This window comes from Vipera berus, assembly GCF_964194415.1.
Source record: "Vipera berus genome assembly, chromosome: Z".
NCBI classification, from domain to species: Eukaryota; Metazoa; Chordata; class Lepidosauria; order Squamata; family Viperidae; genus Vipera; species Vipera berus.
This window is the reverse complement of record NC_138205.1, coordinates 59,543,602-59,569,495: the sequence shown is the minus strand read 5'-3', so window position 1 is coordinate 59,569,495 and position 25,894 is coordinate 59,543,602. Positions and strand designations below refer to the sequence as shown.

Here is a 25,894-nt window from a genome sequence, read left to right as displayed (position 1 = left end):
ACTTGTTTTGAGGACAGTTTGCAGAGGTATGTGTGTGTCTTCAGTGTCTCTAGGTTTTTGTGATCTGTCCATACTTCAAATGGCACCTTGCTCCCCTCTAAATAGTGTCACCAGTATAACAGGCTCCAGCTAATGATGAAGGCCTCCTTCTCCCAGATTGCCCATTTCCTCTCGCTTTCAGTGAATTTTTTGGAGATGGCGCAGGGTTGTAGGACTCCACTTTTGTTCTTTTGCAGTAATACAGCTCCAACTGCAACGTCGCTGGCATCTGTTTGGATTATGAAGGGCTCCCCTGAACATGGATGTTTTAGGACTGGTTCAGCAGCAAATAGTCTTTTTACATTCTCAAAAACTGACAGCTCATCGTCCAAGCAAGTGGTTGGCCCAGTTGTGGCGTCTCTCCTCCTTTGCCTGTCTTGAGTAGTTCTGTAAGGGGTAGGGCAATCTCAGCAAAGGAGGGTATCAATTGGCGATAAAAGTTAGCAAAACCTAAAAAGCTCTGAAGCTGTTTGCGAGTCTTTGGGGGCTGCCATTCAATTAGAGTTCTCACTTTGGCTGGGTCCATTTCTATGCCCTTGTTGGAAATTCTGTAGCCAAGATAATCTAATCGGGTCTGGTGAAATTCACATTTTGACAATTTGGCATATAGCTTGGCCTTCAAGACTATCTTTAACACTTCCCTCACTAGCTTTATATGATCAGTCATATTTGTGCTGTAGATCAAGATGTCATCAAGATACACTAGAACACCTTTGTATAAGTGATCATGTAGGACCTCATTAATCAACTGCATAAATACGGCTTGGGCCCCCTGCAGTTCAAATGGCATGACTTTGAACTGGTAGCTTCCCAAGGGGCAGTTGAAGGCAGTTTCCCACTCATCCCCCTCCTTTATTCTCATCTGGTAATATGCTTCTCTCAGATCTAATTTAGTGAAGACACTCCCCTTAGCCAGGTGGGTTAGTAAGTCCTTCAGGAGGGGGAAGGGGTATTTATTTTCCACACTCACTGCGTTCAGACCTTTATAGTCCATGCAGCGATGAAGAGACCCATCTTTTTTTTTCTTTGAACAACACAGGAGCTCCCATAGTAGACTTGGCCTGTTCAATGAATCCCCTCGCTAGGTTTGTATCCACATATCGCTGCATTTCCTCCATTTCAGGGGGGGACATAGCGTACATTCTTGGTTGTGGAAGTTTGGCCCCAGGCAACAGTTCAATGGAACAATCATTGGACCGGTGAAGAGACAACGTATCGCATTCTTTCTCATTAAATGCCTCCGCTAGTTCCCGGACTTGCTGGGGATGAGCAGCTCGCCTGATGGCAGTGAGGCAGCCATGTGCGCTCGCTCATTGGGTGGGCTAAAATTCCCTGTAACATCTGTTGAATCAATGGGGGGATCAGGCCCTATAGGTAGTTTCACGGTTCTCACTCCTTTCTCCAACCAGATAAATGGCTTCCATTTGTCCAACCAGGCTAATCCTCGGATCACAGCCTCAGTCATTTGGGGGGCCACAAGGAAGCGAATAAACTCCCAGTGCTCATCTATTTCTAGGTGTGACTAAAGCAGGGGTCGGCAACCTAAAAAAGTAAAAGAGCCACTGGGAACCAGTTCCATCACAAATTAAAAAAAGTGGGAGCCGCGTGCGTGTGTCCATGCACGCGCATGCGCAAAAAAAGTTTTGCGCATGCGCAAAACGGTTTTTTGCGCATGCGCGGACGCACGCGGTTGCCATTTTTTTTTAAAGTGAGATGGAACCGGTTCCCGGTTGCCCGACGGCGACGGCCTGTCTGCAAAGCTGCCGCTTTCAGCAGCTTTGCAGAGGGGCCGCGGCAGCTTCCTCAAAGAGCAGCGCCCCTGCCCATTCTGAGAGGTGCGTGCGCACCTCTCCGAACGACCGGAGGTGCGCGCGCACCTCCCCAAACCTTTGGAGAGGTGCGCGCGTACCTCCGCGCGAACGGGCAGAGGTGCCTCTCTTTGAGGAAGCTTTAGCGGCCCGTCTCCGAAGCTGCCACTTTCGGCAGCTTCGGAGACGGGCCGCTACAGCTTCCTCAAAGAGCGACATCTCTGCCCGTTCGCGCGGAGGTACGCACGCACCTCTCTAAAGGTTTGGGGAGGTGCGCGCGCACCTCCGGTCGTTGGGAGAGGTGCACGCGCACCTCTCCGAATGGGCAGGGGCGCTGCTCTTTGAGGAAGCTGTAGCGGCCCGTCTGCAAAGCTGCCGAAAGCGGCAGCTTCGGAGACGGGCCGCTACAGCTTCCTCAAAGAGCGGCATCTCTGCCCGTTCGCGCGGAGGTACGCGCGCACCTCTCCAAAGGTTTGGGGAGGTGCGCGCGCACCTCCGGTCGTTAGGAGAGGTGCGCGCGCACCTCTCCGAATGGGCAGGGGCGCTGCTCTTTGAGGAAGCTGTAGCGGCCCGTCTGCAAAGCTGCCGAAAGCGGCAGCTTCGGAGACGGGCCGCGACAGCTTCCTCAAAGAGCGGCACCTCTGCCCCGTTCGCGCGGAGGTACGCGCGCACCTCTCCAAAGGTTTGGGGAGGTGCGCGCGCACCTCCGCCCATTCGGGGAGGTGTGCGCGCACCTCTCCAAACGGGCGGTGCCACTCTCCATTTGGAGAGGTGCACGCGCACCACTGCCTGTTCAAAGAGGTGCGCGCGCACCGGGCGGCTGGGAGCCGCAGGAGACAGCTCAAAGAGCCGCATGCGGCTCCGGAGCCGCGAGTTGCCGACCCGTGGACTAAAGTCTCTCCCATCAGGGACTCATCAGCTTGCTCACAGGTTTGGAGAGCAGTTTTTCTTGTATGCCCAGTTTCATGGCAAATGGCAAGCTAATGATGCATCGGGAGCATCCAGAATCAACTAGCCCCTTTAAATCTACCTGTGTACTCGACTTAGGGATTATGAACTTGGCAGGTAGTGAGAAAGGTGGGACGTGTCGGCTCACCATTGGGTCGTTCTGTCCATCATCAGTGTCGAAAGAGGTAAAACGGGGGTGGATCCAGCCTGAATTCTGGTGTCCTCCCGTGTGGGGGATGTGACCTGGGCAACAGGTTCCTGCATCATCCCGTTGGATTTCACTCCCATTAGCCACTGTGCAGGTTTCTTTCTCACTGCTGGCCCTGGTCTATTCTGTGATTGGGGGTAGGGGACTGGGCAATTCGCTGCTTGATGTCCCTGCCGTCTGCACAGGAAACCCTTAATTGTCGGGCCTGCAGGTGGCCTGGGTCTTTCATCCATCACAGTAGTTGGAGATTTTTGTGGGGATGATTGCCATTTGGGTTGTTATGGCCTTGGCTTGGCTTCAGGTGGGAGAGGCTTCTTATAGTGGGCGAGCTGAACATCTAATCTTACTGCTGCCTGATACCATTCTTGCAGCTGGTCAGGTATAGCTCGGTATATGCCGGCCTGAGAAAGGTGGTCGTCCAACCCTTTCCTGAAATGATGAATTATGGATTGCTCAGGCCAGGGGTCAGCAACCTGAAACAGTGAAAGAGCCACTCGGAAACGGTTCCCTCACAAAAGGAAAAACTGGGAGCTGCAAAAAATATGTGTGCATGCGCTTACATGCGCGCATGCGCAGAACAGGGTTTGACTGAAGAGTGGAGCCAAGGCGAGATATGCACCTACCCTGCATATTTGAATTGATTGGTTGAACTTTTTAGTCCCACTTTTTTTTTGACTGTACATGGCAGAAGACCGGGAGTCGCAGGAGACAGCTGAAAGAGCCGCATGCGGCTCTGGAGCCGCGGGTTGCAGACCTGTGGCTCAGGCCATCTCTCTATCTGACCGGCTATCTTACGAAACTCTTGCATGTACTCAAGGGCACGCCGGCCAGCTTGTTTTATCTTGTGGATTTGTTCTTCTACTTTGAGGGCAATGGATGGGTCCTCAAATCTTTCTCTCAGAGGAAGAGGTGGGGATCCTCCAGTTCAGGGGTTTGCTCATTATATAAATTGTTTAACCATTCAGATGCTTCTCCCTCTAGGCTGGACACAATCACATCAACCACAGCATCTTAGTCTGGGTAGAGATAGGCCCAGCGATTCAAATGAGAGCATACTTGGTTGAGGGAAAAAATCAGTTTCTCTGGGTCTCCATCGAACGTTGCTCTGAAAGGTGGGGCCATCATTGGTTGCTGTTGTACCCCTAGTTGCTGCTGGCCCCATCCTGGTTGTTGATTCAACAGCTCCCGCTCCCCCCTCCCCCCGTTGTCGTTTAACCACCAGTTGCTGGTGACCCCATTGGTGCTGCTGTATGCCCAGGGGTTGCACGTTCGGGCCCTGCTGCTGCCCCACTTGCTGTGGTTGTCTGAGGGGAGGCTGCTGGGTCTCCCTCATTTGCCGGCCCCTCAGCCTTTGCTGTATGTTTGGGAGCAGTGACCAATCTCCTTGCTGTGGTTGTCCTCCCACCAGTTTCTGATCTCCAGGCTTCTGCACCACCCCAAGCTGTTGCAAGGCCTCTATTAGCTGTGGCAAGCTCAGAGGTTGTTGGCCTTTTACTTGCGGGAGTTCCCCAACCTCTCATTGCTCCAGAGGCCCCAGGCTGGGGTTCTGTTAATTAACTCTGTTAATTCCACGGAAATTCACACACAATCTCAGAGACCCATCTTTCTTTTCTTTAAAGAGTACTGGTGCTGCTATTCGAGATTTCACCACCTGAATAAACCCTCTCGCTAAGTTCTTATCAATGAGGGGAGAGTTTTGAATCCCCACAGGTGTTCCTTATCAACATAAGAGCCGAAGCCATTGGAGAGTTGTTTGGGCGAATTAAAGTTTCTTCTAATAATAATTACTGGAAGATATATAAAAAATGTGACCTGAACTGTCAGAGAGGGGAGGGAAAATACAAAGTGCTAAAATATACTGCATGTAGGTCCTAATAAGGCAGGATCTCCCATACATTATTATTATAATACACAAAAGAGTGTGAAATCATAACTACTAGTTCTTTAGCTAGTGTTGGCCTTCATACAGCTATTTCTTCAGCTGGTGTTGCCCTTAGTTCTTTCTAGGAACTTAGGATGTCTTAATGTATCAGCATAATATGTCTGGATCTTTTATAATTGACAGGTGGAAATTTTGTCAATGCACAAGATTTTCTAAGTGCTGTCCAAGATATTTTGTTATGGCACCTGGTGTGCTGATAACCACTGGGACCAACATAGCCAATTTATACTATAATCATTCCACTTTGATTTTTTTTAAAAAAACCACAGTTGTATAACAGTCACATGCAAAGATTTTTGTGTCTCTTATTCTTCCCTCTTATTTGGATCTTTTAATGCATCCTCTTCAAATAAACATATTCTTGGTTTTAACCTAATTTTAGAACACAATTATTGAGAAATAATGGTTAGTTTTGCCTTTTTTTAAAAAAATTGGACCATTTTTCCTCCTTTAAATAAGTTTGGGGTGGATCTATGTTATATATGTAATTTGTCACTACGTCTGAATTACAATGCATCTTAAATAATTTTCTCAAACTCTACCTCCCCCCTCCCCCCCTGTTTTTGGTAATAGATCCTCTTTTGTGGCATGGAAATATCCAGTGCAGAGCCATTCAGTGACTGACATGGGTTACTTCAGCTTTTTGTTTTCGACTCTTACAGGTAATAGCTACAGATTTACTGTCATCTTAATATTTCTGGAGTATTTGGAAGACAAATTTTGCATAAAATGTATTTACTTTCACTTGTTGACCTCGCTTGAATTTAGTTAAAAAAGCGAACCTGCGAAGCACTCAGAATGCAGTCCCTTTCCTAGCTCGTTCCTTCCTTCTTCCCCTGCTTCTCTTTCCTTCCTCCGTGCTCAGGCGTGATGCTAATCTACTGGTGGGGGCCATGAAAGCTGGAATGCGGTCAGCCTTAGATCCATGGGGAGCCCTGGAGCCAACGAGCTCCCTCTGTCTCTGCCCCACCCCTGAGGGTGCATGGAAAAGGCGGTGAGTGCTGGCATCTCTGGGGAAAGGGAAGCATTCTCCTACCTTTTTCCTTTCTCAGTGGTCAGCAATGTTGGATGTTAGCCTCCTCTTCGCGCACCCAGGGGGTGGGGTGGGGCAGCCCCTTGCTGGCCCTTTCCTGCCAAAGCCACCTCCTTTTATATCCTCTCCTCTTTTGGAAGCGCTGATCAGCTGGAGCCCAGAGCTGATCCTGGCACCTCTGCAGAGTCCCAACAGCCCTGCAGCTTCAGCTGTCTTTTTTTTGGGCTTCTGCGGCACTGCCGCCATTTCAACTCATTCCTCTCCACCCTGCTACAAGTACCACTGGCAAAGTACCACTGGTGGTACACATACCACCAGTTGAAAAGCCCTGTCCTAGTAGATCACTGCTTAAGTATGAGTCAGCAATGTGTCACAACTGGCAAAAGAGCCAGTGCCACATTAATACAGGGATAGCATCAAGATAACGAGGTCATAGTACCACTTTATACTGCTTTGGTGAGACCATACTTGGAATACTGTATCCACAATATAGAAAAGATGCTGAGGGCCTTAGAAAGGGTGCAGAGAAGAGTAACAAAGATGGTAAGGGGTTTGGAGACTAAAGTGTATGGAGAAGGAAACTAGGTATGTTTAGCCTAAGTACTAGGAGATGACGTGATAGCTAATACCTGAAGGATTGTCACAAGGAAGAAAGCATCTGTTTATTCTGCATAGCACCTAAGAGCAGGACAAGAAATAAGGGATGGATTATCAAATAAACATTCAGCCTAGAACTAAGGAGGAATTTCTTGAGAGTGAGAACAGTTAAATCAGTTGAATAGCATGCCTCTTGAAGTTGTGGGTGCTCCATCAACTTTCAAGGAAAGATTGGTCAACCATTGGACCTGAATGGTATAAGAACTCTTGCCTTGGGCAGGAGATTGGACTAGGAAACCTCAAAGGTGTCTTCCAGCCTTATGATCCTATGATTTTCATTTTAGGACGAGTAAAGAATAGATCGTGTTTTAGGCTATATTTATGGAGGAAGATTGAAAGGGTTCACAAACCTTTAAATAACACTGTAATTATTTATTAAATGAAGTGAAACATTGAATGTTGAGTTTCTGTTTTGTTTGTAAGAACCATAGAGAAAGGTAATAGCTATTCACTTTGTAATGTGCTCCTAATAGGATTTTTTATCATCCTTTTCAGGTTTTTCCAGTGAAGAATTGAGTAACCTTCAGAACATTAGGGGAAAACCACACATAAACCAGACACTACTCTCCCCTATCCAACTCTATTTAACAGATTTGGAGCAATTTTCATATCATTGGACTATGGCAGAGGTAAAATTTTCTGCATTGAAAAGAATCTTCCTGATTTTCGTTTATCCTAAAATGAAGTTTTTATGCACTGTCTAAATGTGAAATTGGTGAGAAATTGATCTCGTAAGACCTGCCTCAATCCCTCTTCCCAAGAAAGCAGAACTTCTGGAACAGCTTCATTCCAAAAGGAGCTTTTATTAGGAGAAGTTGACAGCAGGCATAAAAGGCAGGATCGGAGAGTTTCCCATTCGAATCAATAGGTTAAAAGTGGTAAGCCCCACCCGAAGAGTCAGTCCAGCCAGTTCAAACAGTCCAATCCCCAGGTGTGAATCCGCTGTGGGAACGGGGTTGATAAGGCGCTGTTCCCAAGGCTTTTAGATTGTTAGGTCTTCGTGACTCTTCTTCCACAGCAAGAGATAAGACAGATGGCCAGAGACACATTCCATTCTCACCCCAAGCCGGCATCAAGGGAAATAGATCAAAGAGCAAGCAGAAAGGAAAGGAAAGCGGAGAGGATACATTGTAGCGCCTATAGCTCCCCCCTTCCCCCAGGGTTATGGCAGAACCCACAAGAAGAAAGAAATCAACCCCCACCCAGGGGGTTGACATGCCGCACCTCTTAAAAAAAGAGAGATCCACCTGCAGAAGAAACAAAATTGGGAGAGAACGCACATATGGGTTAGTCCAGGGTATTTAGCATGAAATATATTAAGTAGTCTCGGAGCCCTAATATGTCATTTATGAACCCACTCATTTTGGGAAGGGGGGTAGGTCCTTCCAAGCTATTAGGTATAGTATGGAGTCTAGGATTTCTTTGACTTCAAAATGCTGCTCTCCTATAATCGGTGGAGGAGGAGGGACTACAGCTGGCATTAGTGGTGAGCTTAATGCTTGTTTCAATAGGCTACAGTGAAATACAGGTTGAAGCTGTCTCAGCGTTTTGGGGAATTCTAGTTCTATAGTTACTGGATTAATTATCTGCTTAATGGGGAAAAGATCCACAAATTTTGGTCCCAACTTCTTTGATGGTTGCAGTGATTTTAAATATTTAGTGGACAAATATACTTTCTCCCCTACTTGAAAGGGTTTTAGTTCCACTTGTTTTTATCTGGTTGAGTCTTTTATCTAGCCTCATCTAATACTTTTCTTACAACCGGCCAGGTATTTTGGAGTTGTGCAATCCATTTGTTCAGAGAGAGGATGGTGGGTTTGTTAGTTGGCAGTTCAGGCATCGGGTAGAAGCTTTGTCCTATTGTGACTTGCAATGCCGTATAGCCAGTGCTAAGAGTGAACAGCGTTATTATATGCAGCTTCTGCAAAGGGAAGCACATCGGTCCAGTTGTCTTGCTGGTAATTTATAACAGGGCTTTTCAACTTTTTCACCCATTGTACCACTTTTAGGATAAGGCAATATCCATGTACCACCAGTCACCCAGCAAGGTGTCAAAAACTTGACCAAAAAGAAGGTAGTCCTCGACTTACAACAATTCACTTAGTGACTGTTCAAAGTTACAACAGCACTGAAAAAAGTGACATGACCATTTTTCACACTTATGACTTTTGTAGCATCCCCAGTGTCTTGTGATTTACATTCAGATGCTTGGCAACTGATTCATACTTATGATGCTCAGTGTCCCAGGGTCATATGATCACCTTTTGCAACTTTTTGACAAGTGAAGTCAATGGCTGGGAGGCATGGCCAGCTCATCACTCAGGTTGCAGGGTGCCTATGGGGGGAGGGGGGAAATCCGTGGGTCTCTGGTAGAGGGGGGTGGGACTGGGGTGGGTGTCTTCCTTCCTGCCCTCTCTCCCATTGTCCCTTCCTTTCTTCTTTCCTTCCTTTCCTTCCTCTCACCTTTCACCCTTTCCTTTCTCTTTCCTTTTTTCCTCGCCTTTCTCCCTCTCTTTTCCCTACTCGCTCTTCTTCCTTGCTTTCTCTCACATTTCTTTCTTCCCTTCCCTTTTCTTTTCTTCCCTTTTTCATCCATTTATTTCTTTTCCTTCCCTTCCTCATCCACATACTTTCCCTTTCCCTCCCTCCCCATTTGGTCAGCCGGTAAAATTGTCTGACACATCCCTCCAGGGGAGTTTTAAAAAAAGAAAAAAAGGAGAGACAAGGCAGCTTTCTCAACCGGGCACTCTCCAGTGGGTGGGAGGCTTGGTGTCCTGTCTCGCCAAAAGGAATTGTGGGAATCAGGTGACTTGGAGGACCACCTGGTCTTTCTGGAGCTCCTTAATGTTCCCAGAAGGACAAGGGTTTCTCTGGACGTCAGGATGTCACCTTACTACCTGACAGGTAGAGACTTGGGGCTGCTCCTATTTTTGATCCTGGCTGGGAAAAGGTGTGTGTGTGTGTGTGTGTGTGTGTGTGTGTGTGTGTGTGTGTGTAAAAAAGATGGGACTTGGGTGCAGGATGCGTCTCCCCTCTGGCCTGCTTTCCCCAGCACATTGCTCCTGGCCTTATTCACAGGAAAGGAAGGCCACCTGCCGGGCTGCCTTGGGATCCTCCACGGAAGCCAAGAGGGCTGGGAGCGAAAGCATGGCTTTGGCTGGGGAGTTCAAGGAAAGGGCACCTGGGAGTACTCCTGGGCGAAGAGCAGAAGGGCTCCCCGTGGGTATCTGGCCTGGCCCTCTGCAGCTCGGCCACACCACTGCGAGGCTCCGTTGGGGTGGTGTGCTCTGGCTTCCCGGGCTCAGCTGGCAGAAGGCAAGCGGTGCCTGCGGGCTGCCTGGCACTCCCACCTCCACCAACCAGGCGAGTGCAAGGAACTGGAGCCAGGCGGCCACCTCCCCCTGCCGGGCCCGTTGCCTCCCCTACCTGGCCATGAGGGAGCAGTGCCTGCCCTGCCTCACCGGGCAGTGTTGTGATTAAGGGTCAGCCTGTGGGTTCGGCAGTTGGGTCGGACGATTCAGAGGAGGAGACGGAGGAGGGGTTTGGAGAGCCTGCAGAGGACAGTTCTGAGGCATCGCAGATCTCTCAGCCAGGCCCCTCGGGGGGGGGTTGTGTTTTTACTGTGGGGACCCTGGGCATTTGGCTGCTTTTTTAAAAAAATTCTATTTATATCCCGCCCTTCTCCGAAGACTCAGGGCGGCTTACAAGCTTAGCAGTAGCCTTCATTCTATGTATATGCCTGCTTATTAGGGCTTTCACACACACCCCAAGCGGCATTATTACAAAGTCAGCTTAATTGCCCCCAAAAATCTGGGTCCTCATTTTACCTACCTCGGAAGGATGGAAGGCTGAGTCAACCTTGAGCCTGGTGGGATGCGAACCTGCACTAATTGCAGGCAGCTGGTGTTACTTAAGGAGGCATTAGCCCACTGCTCCACCAAGGCTTTTTTTGCCCAGAGAAGCGACGGGCATCAGTGACCGAGTCTGCCCCGAGAAAGTCCCCTACTTTTCTGTCGGGAAACGCCCCGAGCCCGATTTAGAGGGTGTGATAGATTGGGCGTCCCACAACAACACTGAGCGACGTCTTTCTGATGCTGCCTGTGGACCTCCACGGCATCTGATATTGGAGGCACGTCTGATCCTTCCTGGCAAGCCAAAGGGGATTCCAGTCCATGCCTTAATTGACTCTGGGGCCACTACAAATTTTATGGACTCAGCATTTGTGGCCAAATGGGCTGTTCCCCAGTGCCTGGTGGAACCGCCCATGTTAGTGGAGACTATCGATGGTCGAGTGCTCCTGTCTGGGCCAATTAAGGCCGCCATGCAACCATTATGTATGGCCATTAGTTCCCATGTGGAGGCCATCCAGTTCTATATCACCTCAGATCTGCATTTCCCCGTGGTTTTGGGACTGGCGTGGCTCCGGGCGTCCTCGCCAGTGTCTGCACCCGTGCTCTTCGTTAAAAAGAAGTCCGGTGAATTACGGCTTTGCTGTGATTATAGGAAACTCAACGCCATCACGGTGCGCAATCGTTACCCGCTGCCCCTCATCCCCGAACTCTTGGACCATCAAGATCTTCATGAAACTGGACCTGCGTGGAGCTTACAACCTTGTCAGGGTTTGGCTAGGTGATGAGTGGAAGACAGTGTTTGGTACTCATTACGGACATTTTGAGTACACGGTGATGCCGTTTGGCCTGACCAACGCCCCCGCTGTGTTTCAATATTTCATGAACGATATTTTCCAGGATTTGTTAGATCAGTTTGTCGTGATCTACTTGGATGACATTCTGATCTACTCCCCGTCGCGAGAGGTGCACCATCAACATCTCCGTCAGGTCCTGCAGCAACTCTGAAAACATTGGCTGTTTGCCAAATTGGGGAAGTGCCAGTTCTACCGGGTGACCATCGATTTCCTGGGTCACCGCATTTCTCCTGAGGGCATCGCCATGGAGCCGAGTAAGGTTGAGTCTTTGCAGAGTTGGCAACCCCCGCGTCACGTGAAGGATGTTCAGCGTCTTCTTGGGTTCGCCAACTATTATCGAGCTTTCATCCCTGGGTTTGCTGCCTTGACCGCCCCCCTCACCCGGCTCCTGCAGAAGAAGACTCAGTTTCAGTGGAACGCTCCAGAACAACGGGCTTTCCAGACTTTGAAGGAAGCCTTCATGAAGGCACCCATCTTGAAGCATCCTGACCCGCAACAGCCGTTTGTCGTGGAGGCGGACGCCTCCGACATTGCCATTGGGGCGGTGTTACTCCAGGCAACGACGCCCAGCGGTACCCTCTTCCCTTGCGCATACCATTCACGAAAACCTAACCCTTTGGAGCACAATTATATAATTGGGAGAAGGAGCTGCTGGCCATCAAAGTGCCGTTCGAGGCCACCGCGGCATCAAATTGAGGTCCGGACGGACCATAAGAATTTGAAAAGTCTGCAGACCGCTCGGAATTTAAACCAATGCCAGATCTGGTGGTCTCTTTTCTTTGCGAGGTTCAACTTCCAAGTTAAGTACATACCTAGCGGGCACAATCAAATAGCGGATGCTCTGTCCAGGAAGCCCGAATATTCCCGAGTGGAAGACAAGCTTCTGCCCAGGACAGTGATCCCCATCGAGTCTTTTGCTGCGGTGCGGGAGCCGGTTGATATACGGGCTCGGATCCGGGAAGCACAGCAGCAGGATGTGTGGGTGGCTCAGTGGAAGGAGGAGGTGGGGCCAGATTCTCCTTGGACAGTCACGGATGGACTCTTGTATTATCGTGACCGGCTCTACGTTCCGGGAGAGCCACTCAGGGGACTCATCCTCAGCCAGTATCACGATAACCCGGCGGCGGGGCATTTTGGCCTGTTCAAGACCCTGAACCTGGTCTCCTGTACCTTCTGGTGGCCCCGAGTCCGACATGATGTCCAGACCTATGTCACTTCCTGTATCCCTTTCTCAACATGGCCGGTGAGAAAGTTAGATCACCGATATTTAGGACCGTTCCCAATCGAGGCTGTCATCAATCTGGTCACCTATCGCTTAACTCTGCCACGTTCCCTGCGCGTGCATCCAGTCATTCATTGATCTCTGTTGGTCCCCGAGCAACCGGCCTGTCCACTCCACCGAGCGGAACCTCCCCCATCAGTACCTAGTGATGGAGACAGCACCCTCGAGTACGAGGTCGCCAGCATCAGGGACTCCCGTTGGCTGAAAGGTCGTTTCCAGTACCTGATTGAATGGAAAGGCTACAGACCAGAGGAGTTCACCTGGGAAGACGCGACCGCCGTTCATGCCCCTGCTTTGGTGACCGCTTTGCATGAACAATTTCCATCCCGACCGCATCCGGATCAGCAGACCCGGGGGAAGGGCCCTGCGGTGCGGGATAGTGTTGTGATTCAGGGTCAGCCTGTGGGTTCGGCAGTTGGGCCGGACGATTCAGAGGAGGAGCAGGAAGAGGGGTTTGGAGAGCCTGCAGAGGACAGTTCTGAGGCATCGCAGAGCTCTCAGCCAGGCCTCTCCCATCTGATTACTACTCAGACCCAGCTGTGTGAGCCTGACAGCTTGGATGAAGATGACCCACAGCTGGCCTTGTTCAAGGACGCCCGAAGCAGGAGGCAGTCAAGTAGGAGTAAATAGAGGAAGGCAATGGGGCACCTCGGAAGGAGGCAAAGAGAAGCCACACCTTGAAACTGTTTAAAAGGGGAATGTGTGGGAGGGCTGGTTGCTGAAGGCAACCATTTGAATAGCATCTGTTTTAGTGGTTCGTATTTTGTTTTGCTCAGTTTGCTCTGTTTTGGATCCGTTTTGTGTAAATAAATTTGGCGGGCTTACTTCCAGCCTTTTGCCTTTTGTAAAGGGGTTGTCCCTGCCTTTTCTGCAGGGCCGGTAGTAGGCTGGAACAGAACAGGCAGCCGCTGCTCCCAGCCTGCCCGCCCACCACCTTTGCCAGCCGCTGGGTAGAGAAGTTGGGCTGAGGTCAGGCAAAGGTTGTGGGCTCTTCGCGGGGTGTGCCAGCCATTGGAACTGCGCCACCCATGCCCCCCCTCCCCTGGTTGCAGCTCCGGCTCTGGGGCTGCCCATGGACTTACCTCCTCCGCTTTGCACCTCTTCGGCTGTGCACCTCACTGGCCCGGCCATGTTGCTGACAGAGCTCTACAGCCAGGTAAAGGGATGGGCAGGGGTCACGGGCCAGAGTTGCCTGGATCTCCCCATCGTCTCCTTCACTGGAGCTGCCCATGGCGCCCCCCCATGGCTCCATTCACAGCCAGTAGAGTTTGTTCCTGGAGAACGCAAGTCCTCCCCATCCGTGTCTGAGCAGCCTGGCTGGGAAGATGGTGGGGAGTCACTCTGGCTCCCCTTTGCCCAAAGGGGAAACTGAGGCCTGGGGGGGAGGATGGTGTGCAGGTGCCCCACGGCGACGCTTTAGAGTCGCTCAGCCATTGTAATTTTGTCCCATTTTACAAATTTCTCTTGCCATGTTTGTTCAGTGAATCCTTGCAGTTGTTAAGTTAGTCCCAGAGTTGTTTGAATCCAGTTTGACGTGGCTTCTCAGAATGTTGCAAAAGGGGACCACATGATCTCCCTGGGACAATGCAACTTGCAAGCAGCATGTTTTCTGCAAGCAAGTGAGCTGGGCAGGAGCCCATGATCGTCGTGTGCAGCTACAGCTGACCCGCACTTCTGGGTGGCTCCGCAGAAGCACGGCTCAGCTGTAGCTGCAGACGCTGATCCTGGGCTCCTACCCAGCTCACTTGCTTCCCCTTCTGGAAAACATGCTGCTTGCTAACTAAAGCTCCAGGATCAGCGCTGGGCTACAGCTGATCCATGCTTCTGGGTGGCTGTATGAGCTGTAGCCCCCATTACAATTAGCTAGGGCTCACGTACCACCAGGCAGGTGTTTGCATACCACTAGTGGTACGCGTACCACCGGTTGAAAAGCCCTGATTTATAAAACATCTTAAGTATTGTTCTACTACTAAGTTTGGATGTTCTGACTCAACATTCATTTGCGGATGATGATTAGATGACAACCCCTGAGTTGTCATCCATTGTGGGGCTCTATGCAGTTGATATATGTGTTGCATAAACAGCTTTGCCAATATCTTTGCTTTGTGGATTTTTTGACACGGGATGAAGTGTGCCTGCTTAGAGAATAGGTCTTTCACTACCCAAATGATGGCATTTTCCCACTCTGGTAATTCCACAATAAAGTCCATAGAAATCTCCCTCCAGGGTGCTGATGGGGTTGCTACTGTCTGCAATAATCCTGGGGTCTTTCCTTGTCTCCATTTGGCTGCTGCACAAATGGGACAACTGGCCATGTAGCTTTCAATATCCTTTATTGAGGGCCACCAAAACTGCCATTTCACTAGGTGAAGGGTTTTCACGAACCTGAAATGCCCAGCTACTTTGGAAAGGTGCATGAAGTTTAGTCTGGACTTTTGGATCATAGAGCTTTCCCCCCACCCATGGCAGTCCATCATTCATTGTGCACAGGTTCTTATGGCTTAAGAACCATTCATCCTTTTCTAAGGCTTGTCTGAATTCCACCCCCGCTGTGCTCGCTAGGTGTTTGGTTTTTTTTGTTTGCGCTCGTATGGTTACTGGCGCCACTAGTTGCGATGGAAGTGCTGGGACCACCTTGCTTGTTTGGGGGATAGTTTCCTAGGTGTTTTTAGAGCTGTTGTAAGAAGCTCACAGAGGCTGAGTACAAAAAATGGTATGACAAAGTAGCAACAATGGTGCATTGGAAGATCTGCAAGAAATACCATTTGCCTGTAAGCAAGAACTGGTGGCAGCAAAAAGTAGAGAAAGTCATAGAAAATGAAGAAGCTAAAATGCTCTGGGACTTTAGAATTAAAACAAACAGACATCTTCCACATAACACGCCAGACTTAACAATTGTTGATAAGAAGTCTGAATAGTGGATGTCACGTGGCAGTATCTGGTGACCGCAGAATAGAAGAGAAGGAACTAGAGAAGATAACAAAATACAAAGACTGGCAAATAGAAGCAGAACAGTAGTGGCAAAAGAAATCAAAGATAGTACCAATTGTAATAGTCACCTTGGGTGCAATCTGAAAACAACTGGAGCACCATTTGAACACAATTGACATTGATAAATTCACAATTAGTCAGTTGCAAAGGGCTGCTTTGCTTGGAACAGCTTACGTTCTGCAACCAACCATTAAGACTATGAAATATCTACATCTGTGTATCCCAGGTTGTTAGGAAGGACTCGATTGATAGATAAATTATCAAATCCAGACTGAACATCTGGCTGACTTCAATGAACCAAACAATGGTAATTATATAAAATATAAAAGGAAAAAGGAAGGACATAGTACATAGTATGTTAATAGGTTTGTACCATTTTGCTAATCAGTTAGCTAAGATGTGCAGAAAATATACTACTGTGGGACTTTAATTACCCTGACATTAACCTGGAAGATAAACTCTGTGGGGAATGGAATGTCAAAACAAGTTCCTAAAGAACCTAGCAGATGATTTAGTCATCCTAAAGGTAGAGGAGTAGAGGAAGGAACCAGAGTGTCAGGTGTACTGGACTTAATTCTTTCTAATAGGGATAAAATGATAGAAGGGGTTGAACTGGCAGTAATTTTTGGGAGAGAATGATTATATTGGAATTCAACATAATGCAGGGACAAGTAATTGAAAAAAATCAAGAAGGCTAACTTCAACAAACTTAGAACTTAGGAAACAGAACAGATTCATCCCAAAAGGAACTTTTATTAGGAGAAGTTGACAGCAGGCATAGAAGGCAGGATCTAAGGGTTTCCCATTCAAATCAATAGGTTAACAGAGCAAAAAGCAAATCCCACCCCAACAGTTCATCCAGTCAGTTCAAACGGGCCAATCCCCACGTGTTAAGTCTGCTGTGGGATCGAGGCTGATAAGGTTGGCATCAAGGGGAGAATAGTTCAAAGAGCAAGCAGATAGAGGAAGCAGAGATGATACATTGTTGCAGTTAAGCAAAAGGCCAATACATATACAATTCCCCCAAAACCTCCCCCCAGGAGTTTGGCAGAACCCACAGCAAGGAAAGGAAAAGAAACCCCCCCCCAAAGAAATGTGTTCTGACAGCAACGCATACTCAGATAAAGGGGTCCAATTTACTTCAAAGTTCTGGAAAGTCTTTTTGGACCCTTTGGAACACCTAGTCACTATCTTCAAACAAATGAGTGGATAGAATGAATGAACTTTGTTCTAGAACAGTACCTTAATTGTTTCATCAACTATCAACAAGACAATAGGACCGACCTGTTTCTGTTTGCTGAAGTAGCCTACAACAATGCTGTGCATTCAAGTACTAGATACACCCCTTTCCAAGTAGCTACAGGACAAAGTTTCAACCCAGTGTCCAAACTGCCCACTAACAAACCTACCACCTCTTCCCTTAAGAAATGGGTAAAGCAATTGCAAAACACATGGCCAATTGTCAAAAAGGCTCTGGATGAAGTCAGAGCAGCCTATAAGGCCCAGGCAGATAAAAAGAGAATGGAACTTAAGCCTTTCCATGTTGGGGATAGGGTATCTCTTTCCACCAGGTTCCTGTAGTTATTGCAACCCTCAAAAAGTTAGGACCAAAGTTCGTGGGACCTTCCCCATCAAACGCATCATAATCCCCATTACAGTGGAGTTAGAACTCCCTAAGACATAAAGACAAATCTACCCTGTATTTCTTTGCAGTTTACTAAAACCTGAGATAACCTCGCCTTTAAGACCTGTAACAGCCCCAACACCACAACTTATTATGGTAGAGGGTAAATAGCATTTTGAGATTAAATAAATCCTAGACTCAAGTAAATATCATGGGGACACCCAGTATTTGGTAGCCTGGAAGGACTTTCCAGCATCCCAAAACGAGTGGGTTAATAAGAAGCACATTAGGGCCCCTAGATTGCTCAAACATTTTCATGCCCATTATCCTGATTAACCTGACTAACTTGTGTACTCTCTTTCTTTTACCATTATTATTTTCTTTTCTCTAGGTCAGACATGTCAAACACAAGGCCCGCGGGCTGAATCTGGCCTGGGGAGGGCCCAGATTTGCCTCCCCTCCAGGGCTGTCCCAGAAATAGCAAGGGACCGGCCCCCGCTGGCCCAGCCCTGGCCCACCCCAACCCAGCTGGGCACCCTGGTGCACATACAGGAAATGGTGAGCAGTCAGGGGCTGGTGGTGTGCAGCAGCAGCTGCAGCTCATTTGCCTCAGCCCGCCCCTCCCCTCCCAGCCTAACCCTGTCATGCCCAGTCACATCCCACTTTGCTGGGCTTCTTGTGTGGCTCTGCTTTGCCAGGCCAGCCGCCCCATGACCAGCCCCGCTTTGCAGGACTTTGCCACACCATGCCACACCTTTCCTCACTTGGCTCATGGTGTTCTGTAAGCCTAGAACCCCAGGGCATGCCCAGCCTGTGGGAAGAAAGGCACGGAGATGTGAGCACGCGGTGGCACAAGCTGAGCATCGGCCGGCTCCCAGTCACCCTCTCCGCCATGTGGTAGGGCCGGAGAGGGGAACGCAGCAGTCATGCAGAGCCGCAGCCTGGAACTGCTGGTGGCCAGCAATGTGAAACTGTGGTGGCTGGGAGAAAGCAGGAATAGTTTGTGTGTGTGTGTGTGTGTGTGTGTGTGTGTGTGTGTGTGTGTCTGTGAGAGAGAGAGAGAGAGAGAGAGAGAGAGAGAGAGGGAGGGAGGGAGGGAGGGAGGGAGGGAGGGGGAGAGGGAGAGGGAGAGGGAGAGAGAGAGAGCCAGTAGGGAAGCGAAAGTGTGGAGAACGGAGAGCGTTACAGAGTAAGCAAACTTACAAAAAGGGGATCTCTCTTGGTCTTACACATGTGCTGCCTCGGGAAGGTGGTGTGCAGGCAGGTGAGAGAGCAAACTCGCAGATTGGTTTTGTGGTCTATTCTTGCCGCCTCCCCTCCCTAAAATTCAGGCAATAATAGAACTTTTTGGATGGGAAGCTAAGAGGAATTGGTGTGAGTTGAAATTAAAAGGCTGAGTCAACTCCCCACCCCAATTATTTTGTCGGAGATGTGGAAAGTGTTTCTTCCTCCTACTTCCCCTCATCTGCTCTTTTATAATTTAATCCAGTCTTACCCAAACTAATATCTTTTGGGTGTCATGGACCACAGTTCCCATTATCCTGTGGCTATGCTGGCTAAAAATGCAATGCCTTATTTTCTCTGCAGTATGCACCTAGAAGGCAGTAGGTCTGTGGGATTTAGATGTATTTAAACATTTATTTCTTCTGCCTAATTTATTAAATCAACATCTAATTTGAAATTAAAAGTTTCTTAGAATGTGCTGTTCATATTTTCCTTGGGAGAAAGTTCTATAATTGGGGTGCTGTCTGTGAGAAGGCTCTGCTTGTGGCCACTGTTCTATAATCCAAACTCAAACCATTTGGTCTAAATGGATGGTAAACAAAGATAATTAGGGAGCTGGAGGCTAAAACATGACAAATGTTTGTGGGAACTGTGTATGTCTAGCTTAGTGTAAAGGACTAGGGGTGGTGACATGATAGCGGTGTTCCAATATTTTATGGGCTGCCACAGAGAAGAAGGGGTCAACCTATTTTCCAAAGCATCAGAAGGCAATCAATAATAGATGGAAACTAATCAAAAAGAAAACCAGCCTAGAACTAAGGACTTGTGAAAACCAGTGAAAAAGTTTGCCTTCAGAAGTTGTGGATGCTCCATCACTGGAGGCTTTTAAGTAGAGATTGGATATTCCATTGTCTAGAATGGTACAGGTCCCCTGCTTGAGCAGGGGCTTGGACAAAAGACCTCAAAGGTCTCTTCCAACTCTTATTCTTTGAGAGAAGTGCTACCACTGTAGTTATATGTAGTTCTTGACGTAAGCGACCTTTTGAAATTACAACAGCTTTGGAATAGTTGCCTAAAGTCCTGTAAACCAACTCTGTCTGTTGTAAATGGTTGTTTCCCCCCCTCCCCAGAGATCATATGATCAGTTGTCGAGCAGATCAGCTTTATGATGGGATGCTGTGTTTCATGGTTACATGACCATAATTTTGATTTTTCTTTTTGCTGGTTTCCATCAATAAAACATCTAATTCTGCTGACTGCTAGCAGTTTGATTCTCACCAGTTCAAGGTTGACTAAGCCTTCCATCCTTCCTAGGTCGGTAAAATGTGGACCCAGATTGTTGGGGGCAATATGCTGTCTGTGTAAACCACTTAGAGAGGGCTGTAAAGTTGTTGTTACAATATCATATGGATAGTTTTTGTACCTCCGCCCTGTATGGTGCAGATGAGACAGCATACAGGGCTGAGGTACAAAAACTATCCATATGGTGTTGTAACAACAACTTGCACCGGAATATTGGCAAGACGAAAGAGATGGTGCTAGACTTCTGGAGGAAAAAGGAGGAACCTTCCCCACTTTACATCAGGGAGGACTGTGTGGAGAGAGTTTCTTCCTTTAAATTTATGGGAGTCTACCTCTGCGAAGATCTGACCTGGAAAGTTAATACAACCCTGGTGGCCAGAAAGGCCCAACAGAGACTTCACTTTCTCAGGGTCTTGCGGAAGAACAGGGTAGAACAACGGCTAATGACCCTCTTTTACCGGTCTACTATAGAGAGCATCCTCTTGTACTGTATTGTGGTTTGGTATGCTGGTCTGACAGCCACAGAGGAAAGCATTAGAGAGGGTGGTGAGCACAGCACAAGACATTGTGGGCTGTCCCCTGACACCACTGGATGACATCGCCAGGGCTCGCTGCCTTGGAAGAGTGAGGAAAATTCTCAGGGATGACTCACACCCTGGACGGTATCTCTTTACTCTCCTACCATCGGGTAGGAGATATAGGAGTATAGCCAGCCGTACCAACAGGCTGAAGAACAGCTTTTTATCCATGAGCTGTTAGGCTTTTGAACGGGATATAATTTTATAAACTTTATGTATGGTTGACTTGCGAGACTGGTGTGTTGTGCAGTTAGCTCACATGGTGTAATAAGATGGAGGGTTTGTGTCACTGTAAGTCGGGGGTGGGGGCACGAAGGGAGGCTCAGCCATTCTCAATGTATACATGGTTGTACTTTGACAATAAAGGTTCATTCAAACTGAAGCAGTATATAAGTCTAAGTGCTATTGCTTTAGCTAACTATTCAAATAAATGGGTTTGCTTAATTGCTGTGCTGTTTTAAAGACTGCCACATTTTGCTTAATGAAAAAGGCCAGAAATTACTGGTCATGTGGGTGTTTCACCTTACAATCCTAACAATTTATTATTGCATTTCCAGTCCCAGTTACAATCATAAATTAAGGACCACTTGTACATACAAAATGATTGGGATGCTGATTTACTAAAGGCAGTGATTTCTTATTTGTAATTTTTAAATCTTTACCCTCTACATTCCTAAGATGATTGTTCTCTTTCCATCTTATTCTAATTTAATTTCCTGTTAAATTAGACTTGTTGTCAAGTTAGTTATCTAGCAAAGAAAGACTCCTGGCCCATTGTTTTTGCCAAGAGCAGTGCTTTTTTTGTAAAAGAAAAAGGTGCCGGAATTCACACATGTCATACAACCCGCCTTGCCTGCCCTATAAGGTTCCATCCAAAAAAGGTGCCAGAACTCCATTCTGAGCGTTCTATGAGAAAAAAAGCCCTGGCCAAGAGTATACTTTACTGAAGCTTAAGTGATTACAGAAGTAGTGAAGCTGAATCTGAGGTTTTCCTGCACAAACAATACAAAAATTTTCCTCTCCAACCCCTGCTGGCCATCACCTTGTTATCAATAAATGTCCAATTAGGTGCTTGTATATTGTTTAGGAAACAGGTTCTCGATTCCCAGCTCTGCATTCCGATGGGTCTCACAATTCAACTGGCTCAGCTGGGCTTCCATCTCCCCCCCCTGCTTCCTCCCTACATTCCAATCTTCCCTCGTTGCTAATGTCAGCCTGTCAGGTCATGAAGCTTGGATAGGAAAGAGGCAGCCATGACACTTTTCATTCTCAAATCTGTCTATACTATCTACTTCTTTCCTTGCTTCAAAGCAAGATCTTCACTTCATCTTACATAGTAAACAGTGACTAATCCTTAGGTCAATTGATCCTTTCTGTTCTCACTTCTCCTTGATTGTTTATCTCATTAACATATCTCATTGCTTTACAGCTCAATTCTTACACTTTTATTACCTTTACTAATTCTCTTGGTTAGTGCTGGTTAGTGCTATCTGAGCTTTCCTAATATTATATTTATAAATCTCAGCTACCTGTACCTGTTATTCATGTATGTACAGTTAACAGACGCTTTGCGCAATTTGTAAACTTACAAGATTTTGGATCAGGGACTATTTTTTTCTTTAGCAGCAAGCTTCCAACAGAAATACTTCCCTAATTGTAGTGAGGTTAGTTGAAGGCTTTTTAAAGATTTTACTGATTGTTGCTACTTTAAAAGCTTCTTCTTGGGAAGTCAAAGAGAAGGACCAGGGTTGGAAAAGTCCTTAAGAGTCCTTAAATCCATAAGACCAGCTGATCAACTTTCATTTCATGACATAGCTTCATAATCCAGATGGTTTTCCATTTATGTTTTATTTCCTTTGCAATTTCTTTGCATATTAATGTCTTTGCATATTCCTCTTGAATCATGAAAAGATGCAGTCATTCTGTTCAACAAAGTTTATCAGAAGTGTTACTGTTCAGATTTACTGATGTATGAAAAAAATACTCTCATAGACATTTAATTTTTATAAAAAAGAATTGTTTAAATTCTAGCTAAACTTGTACAATTGCCATTATTGCTACTTTTGCATTTATTGTAGGTAATCAAGGGTGTTTGCTTATTAGTTAATTAAATGCATATACTGCTGCTGTCCATGGGGTCGCGATGGGTTGGACACGACCGCAACTAACAACAACAACTGATGATGATGATGTTATCTTTAAAGTTTATGCTTAAATTTTCAATACTTAGTCCAAAAAGGATTCCAGTGTTTCAATTGATTATCCCTTATTTTGGTGATATGAGATACAGATAATCCTTGAGATACAAATGTAATAGAGTCTGCCGATTAGATTTGTAACCTGAGGATTCGTTCAATTGGATCACGTTAAATGGACGTGATTCCACCGTCTTACCCAATGCATTTGCTAATCGAATGTGCATGTCATTAAATGCACATGAGATCTCTCAGGGTGGGGAACACCATGTGGGTAGTGCTGCAACAGGCTACCCAAAGCCTCCCCGACCCACTGAGATACCTCATTCTTGCTTAGAATCCCTTGGGGTCCCCATGGTTGCTTCTCCCCCCCCCCCATCCTGCCCTGCCAGGTCTCCAAAGGCATTGGGCCTACTTTGCTAACCTCACCAATTCCACTTGCTCCTCCTCACCCTATTTCCCATAGCTTGCTTACTTTTCAAAGATCTCCAGAGTTCCAGAAGAGACTGACCCACGCAGCAGAAAAGCCGAGGTTTTTTATTCAGATGCTGGTGAAACTGTAAGAATGAGAGATTTAAGGAAAATAGCTTTGCCAGCATCTGAATAAAAGGCCTCTGCTTTTCTGCCAGCAGGCTAGCATCCCTGCAGGCTTCATTTGGACCCAGACTTCCTGCTTGCTGTTGTCTGGCTGGTTTGAATGAGCAGCTTCAGGGATTGGGGTGTAATGGCAGCAGTGGAAGCCAATCAATGTCGAGCTTGCAGTTCAATCTAATGAGATAAAGGAAACAACCTCTACATTGATTGGCTGCCATGGCCCAATCCCTGAAGGCTTCTGGTGCCGCCCAGTCTGGGCCCAAATGAAACCTGCAGGATGCTGGTCTCATGGCAGAAAAGCCGAAGTCTTTTATTCAGATACTGGCAAAGCTGTTTTCCTTAGATCTCACATTCTTACAGCTTCACCAGCATCTGAATAAAAGACTTCGGCTTTTCTGCCACGTGGGTCAGCCTCTTCTGGAATTCTGGAGATGTTCAAAAAGTAAGGAAGTGATGGGAAATGGGGTGGGAAGGAGAAAGTGGAATCCGGGAGGCTAGCAAAGCAGGCCCAGTGCCTGTGGAGACCTTGCAGGGCAGGGTCTGGGGTGAAATAGACAGGGAGCATGTTACAGCTAAGAAAGGCTGAGCGCCAAAGAATTTAGGCCTTTGAACTATGGTGCTGGAGAAGATTCCTGCAAGTCCCTTGGACTGCAAGGTGATCAAACCGGTCACTCCTAGAGGAGATCAACCCTGACTGCTCTTTAGAAGGCCAGATCCTGAAGTTGAAACTCAAATACTTTGGCCACCTAATGAGAAGGAAGGACTCACTGGAGAAAAGCCTAATGCTGGGAAAGGTTGAGGGCAAGAGAAGAAGGGGACGACAGAGAATGAGGTGGCTGGATGGAGTCACTGAAGCAGTAGGCGTGAGCTTAAATGGACTCCAGAAGATGGTAGAGGACAGGAAGGCCTGAAGGAACATTGTTCATGGGGTCGCGATGGGTCACACATGACTTCACAACTAACAACAACAACATGTTACAGCTTCTCTGCAGTCAGTCATAGAGGCAAACAATTGATGTGGTGCTGCAACATATATAACTTTGGGACAGGTTGTAATTTTGAATGGTCACTAATTGAACTGTTGTACCTCGAGGAATACCTGTATAGATTTTACCTGAAACCAATAAAATGAACTCAAAAGGCTCTCATGAATAGATCTGGAGTTCGTGATCAGACTGGAAGTGTAAAATGTTTTATTGCATGAGTAGGTTGTTTGCATATTATTGGAAAATACTGTTTTCTCTTGACAACTGCAGATATAGAAAATTGGTAGTTTTGCAAAATGATTTGAGCAGATGTGAAAGTGTTGTGATTCAGGGTCAGCCTGTGGGTTCGGCAGTTGGGTCGGATGACTCAGAGGAGGAGGGGGGTGTTGAAGACCTTGCTGAGGGGGTTGAAGATCTTGCTGATGATAGCCCTCAGGCAGGCCCCTCCCACTTGGTCACCATGGAGACCCAGCTGTGTGAACCTGACAGTGTGGATGAAGATGACCCACAGCTGGCCCTGTTCAAGGACACCCCACGCAGGAGGCAGTCAAGTAGGAGTAAACAGAGGAAGGCAATGGGGCTTCTCGGAAGGAGGCAGAGAGAAGCCACGCCCTGAACTCTTTATAAGGGGGAATGTGTGGGGAGGGCTGGTTTGCTGAAAGCAACCGCTCGGATAGTGTTTCAAAGCTCCTGTATCTTGGTTTGTGTCTTGTTTGTTTTTGTAGTAATAAATTTGGCAGACGTAATTCCAGCCTCTTGCCGTTTGTAAAGGGGTTGCCTTTTCTGCAGGGCCGGTAGCAGACTGGTACAGAACAGTTTCCTTTCAGCCTCCCACCCCTTACTAATATTATGGAGCAGCTACGTGCTGAGAATGCCCAGCTCACCCAGCAACTCACTTTGCTGGCAGCTCAGGTGGCTCAACTGCAAGCTCAGGTTCATGCTGCACCCCCACCATCACCCCCACCCAGGAGAAAATGCCAAGTTGCAATGCCGGATAAATTTACAGGCACTCCAGAACTGTTTCCTGCTTTCCTGAGAGCAGCTGATTTCCCCACTGACCGGGATAAGGTGGGGTTTGTGTTAAGCCTTCTTTTGGGTGATGCAGCTTGTTGGGGCACGCCTCTGCTGGCTCAACCAAGCCCATTGTTGGACAACTTTGTGGGGTTTTGTGATCATATGCGTCTGATGTATGAGGACCCTATTAAGACGCAGACTGCTACTCGACGCCTGAAAGCTCTGAGGCAGGGTCAACAGGGCTATATCAGCGATTTTCGGCTGCTTAGCCAGGATTCTGCCTGGAATGAGGCTGCGCTTGTGGATGCCTTCCAGGATGGATTGTCGGAGGAGATGTTGGATGAGCTGGCCCGTGTGGATATTCCCTCAGACCTGAATGAGCTGATCCATCTCTGCCTGTGGATCGATGCTCGGTTGCAGCAGCGAAGGAGTCGCCGTGCCACCCCACAGACCCCTGCAGCCCCTGTTGTGCGTGAGCCCCCAGTTCAAAGGGAGGAGCCAATGGAGCTGGGTGCCGCCAGGTCTCGTCTATTGGTGACTGAAATGAACAGACGACGATCGGGGGGGTTGTGTTTTTACTGTGGGGACCCTGGGCATTTGGCTGCTTTTTGCCCAAAGAAGCAACAGTGGGCATCAGTGACCAAGCCTGCCCCGAGAAAGTCCCCTACTTTTCTGTCGGGAAACGCCCTGAGCCCGATCTAGACGGTGTGATAGATCGGGCGTCCCACAACAACACTGAGCGACGTCTTTCCGATGCTGCCTGT

At 47.7% G+C, this 25,894-nt stretch overlaps 1 protein-coding gene across 4 annotated transcripts in view; it reads left to right on the top strand.

The window, feature by feature from the left end:
- Positions 1-25,894, top strand: part of TEX10 (testis expressed 10) — a 149,565-nt gene that overhangs the window by 94,540 nt on the left and 29,131 nt on the right. For all 4 annotated transcript variants that reach the window (XM_081345334.1, XM_081345336.1, XM_081345335.1 and 1 more), the window contains exons 10-11: positions 5,519-5,607; positions 7,131-7,264. In XM_081345334.1, coding sequence (XP_081201460.1) covers positions 5,519-5,607; positions 7,131-7,264 — 223 coding nt within the window. The remainder of the gene's footprint in view (positions 1-5,518; positions 5,608-7,130; positions 7,265-25,894) is intronic.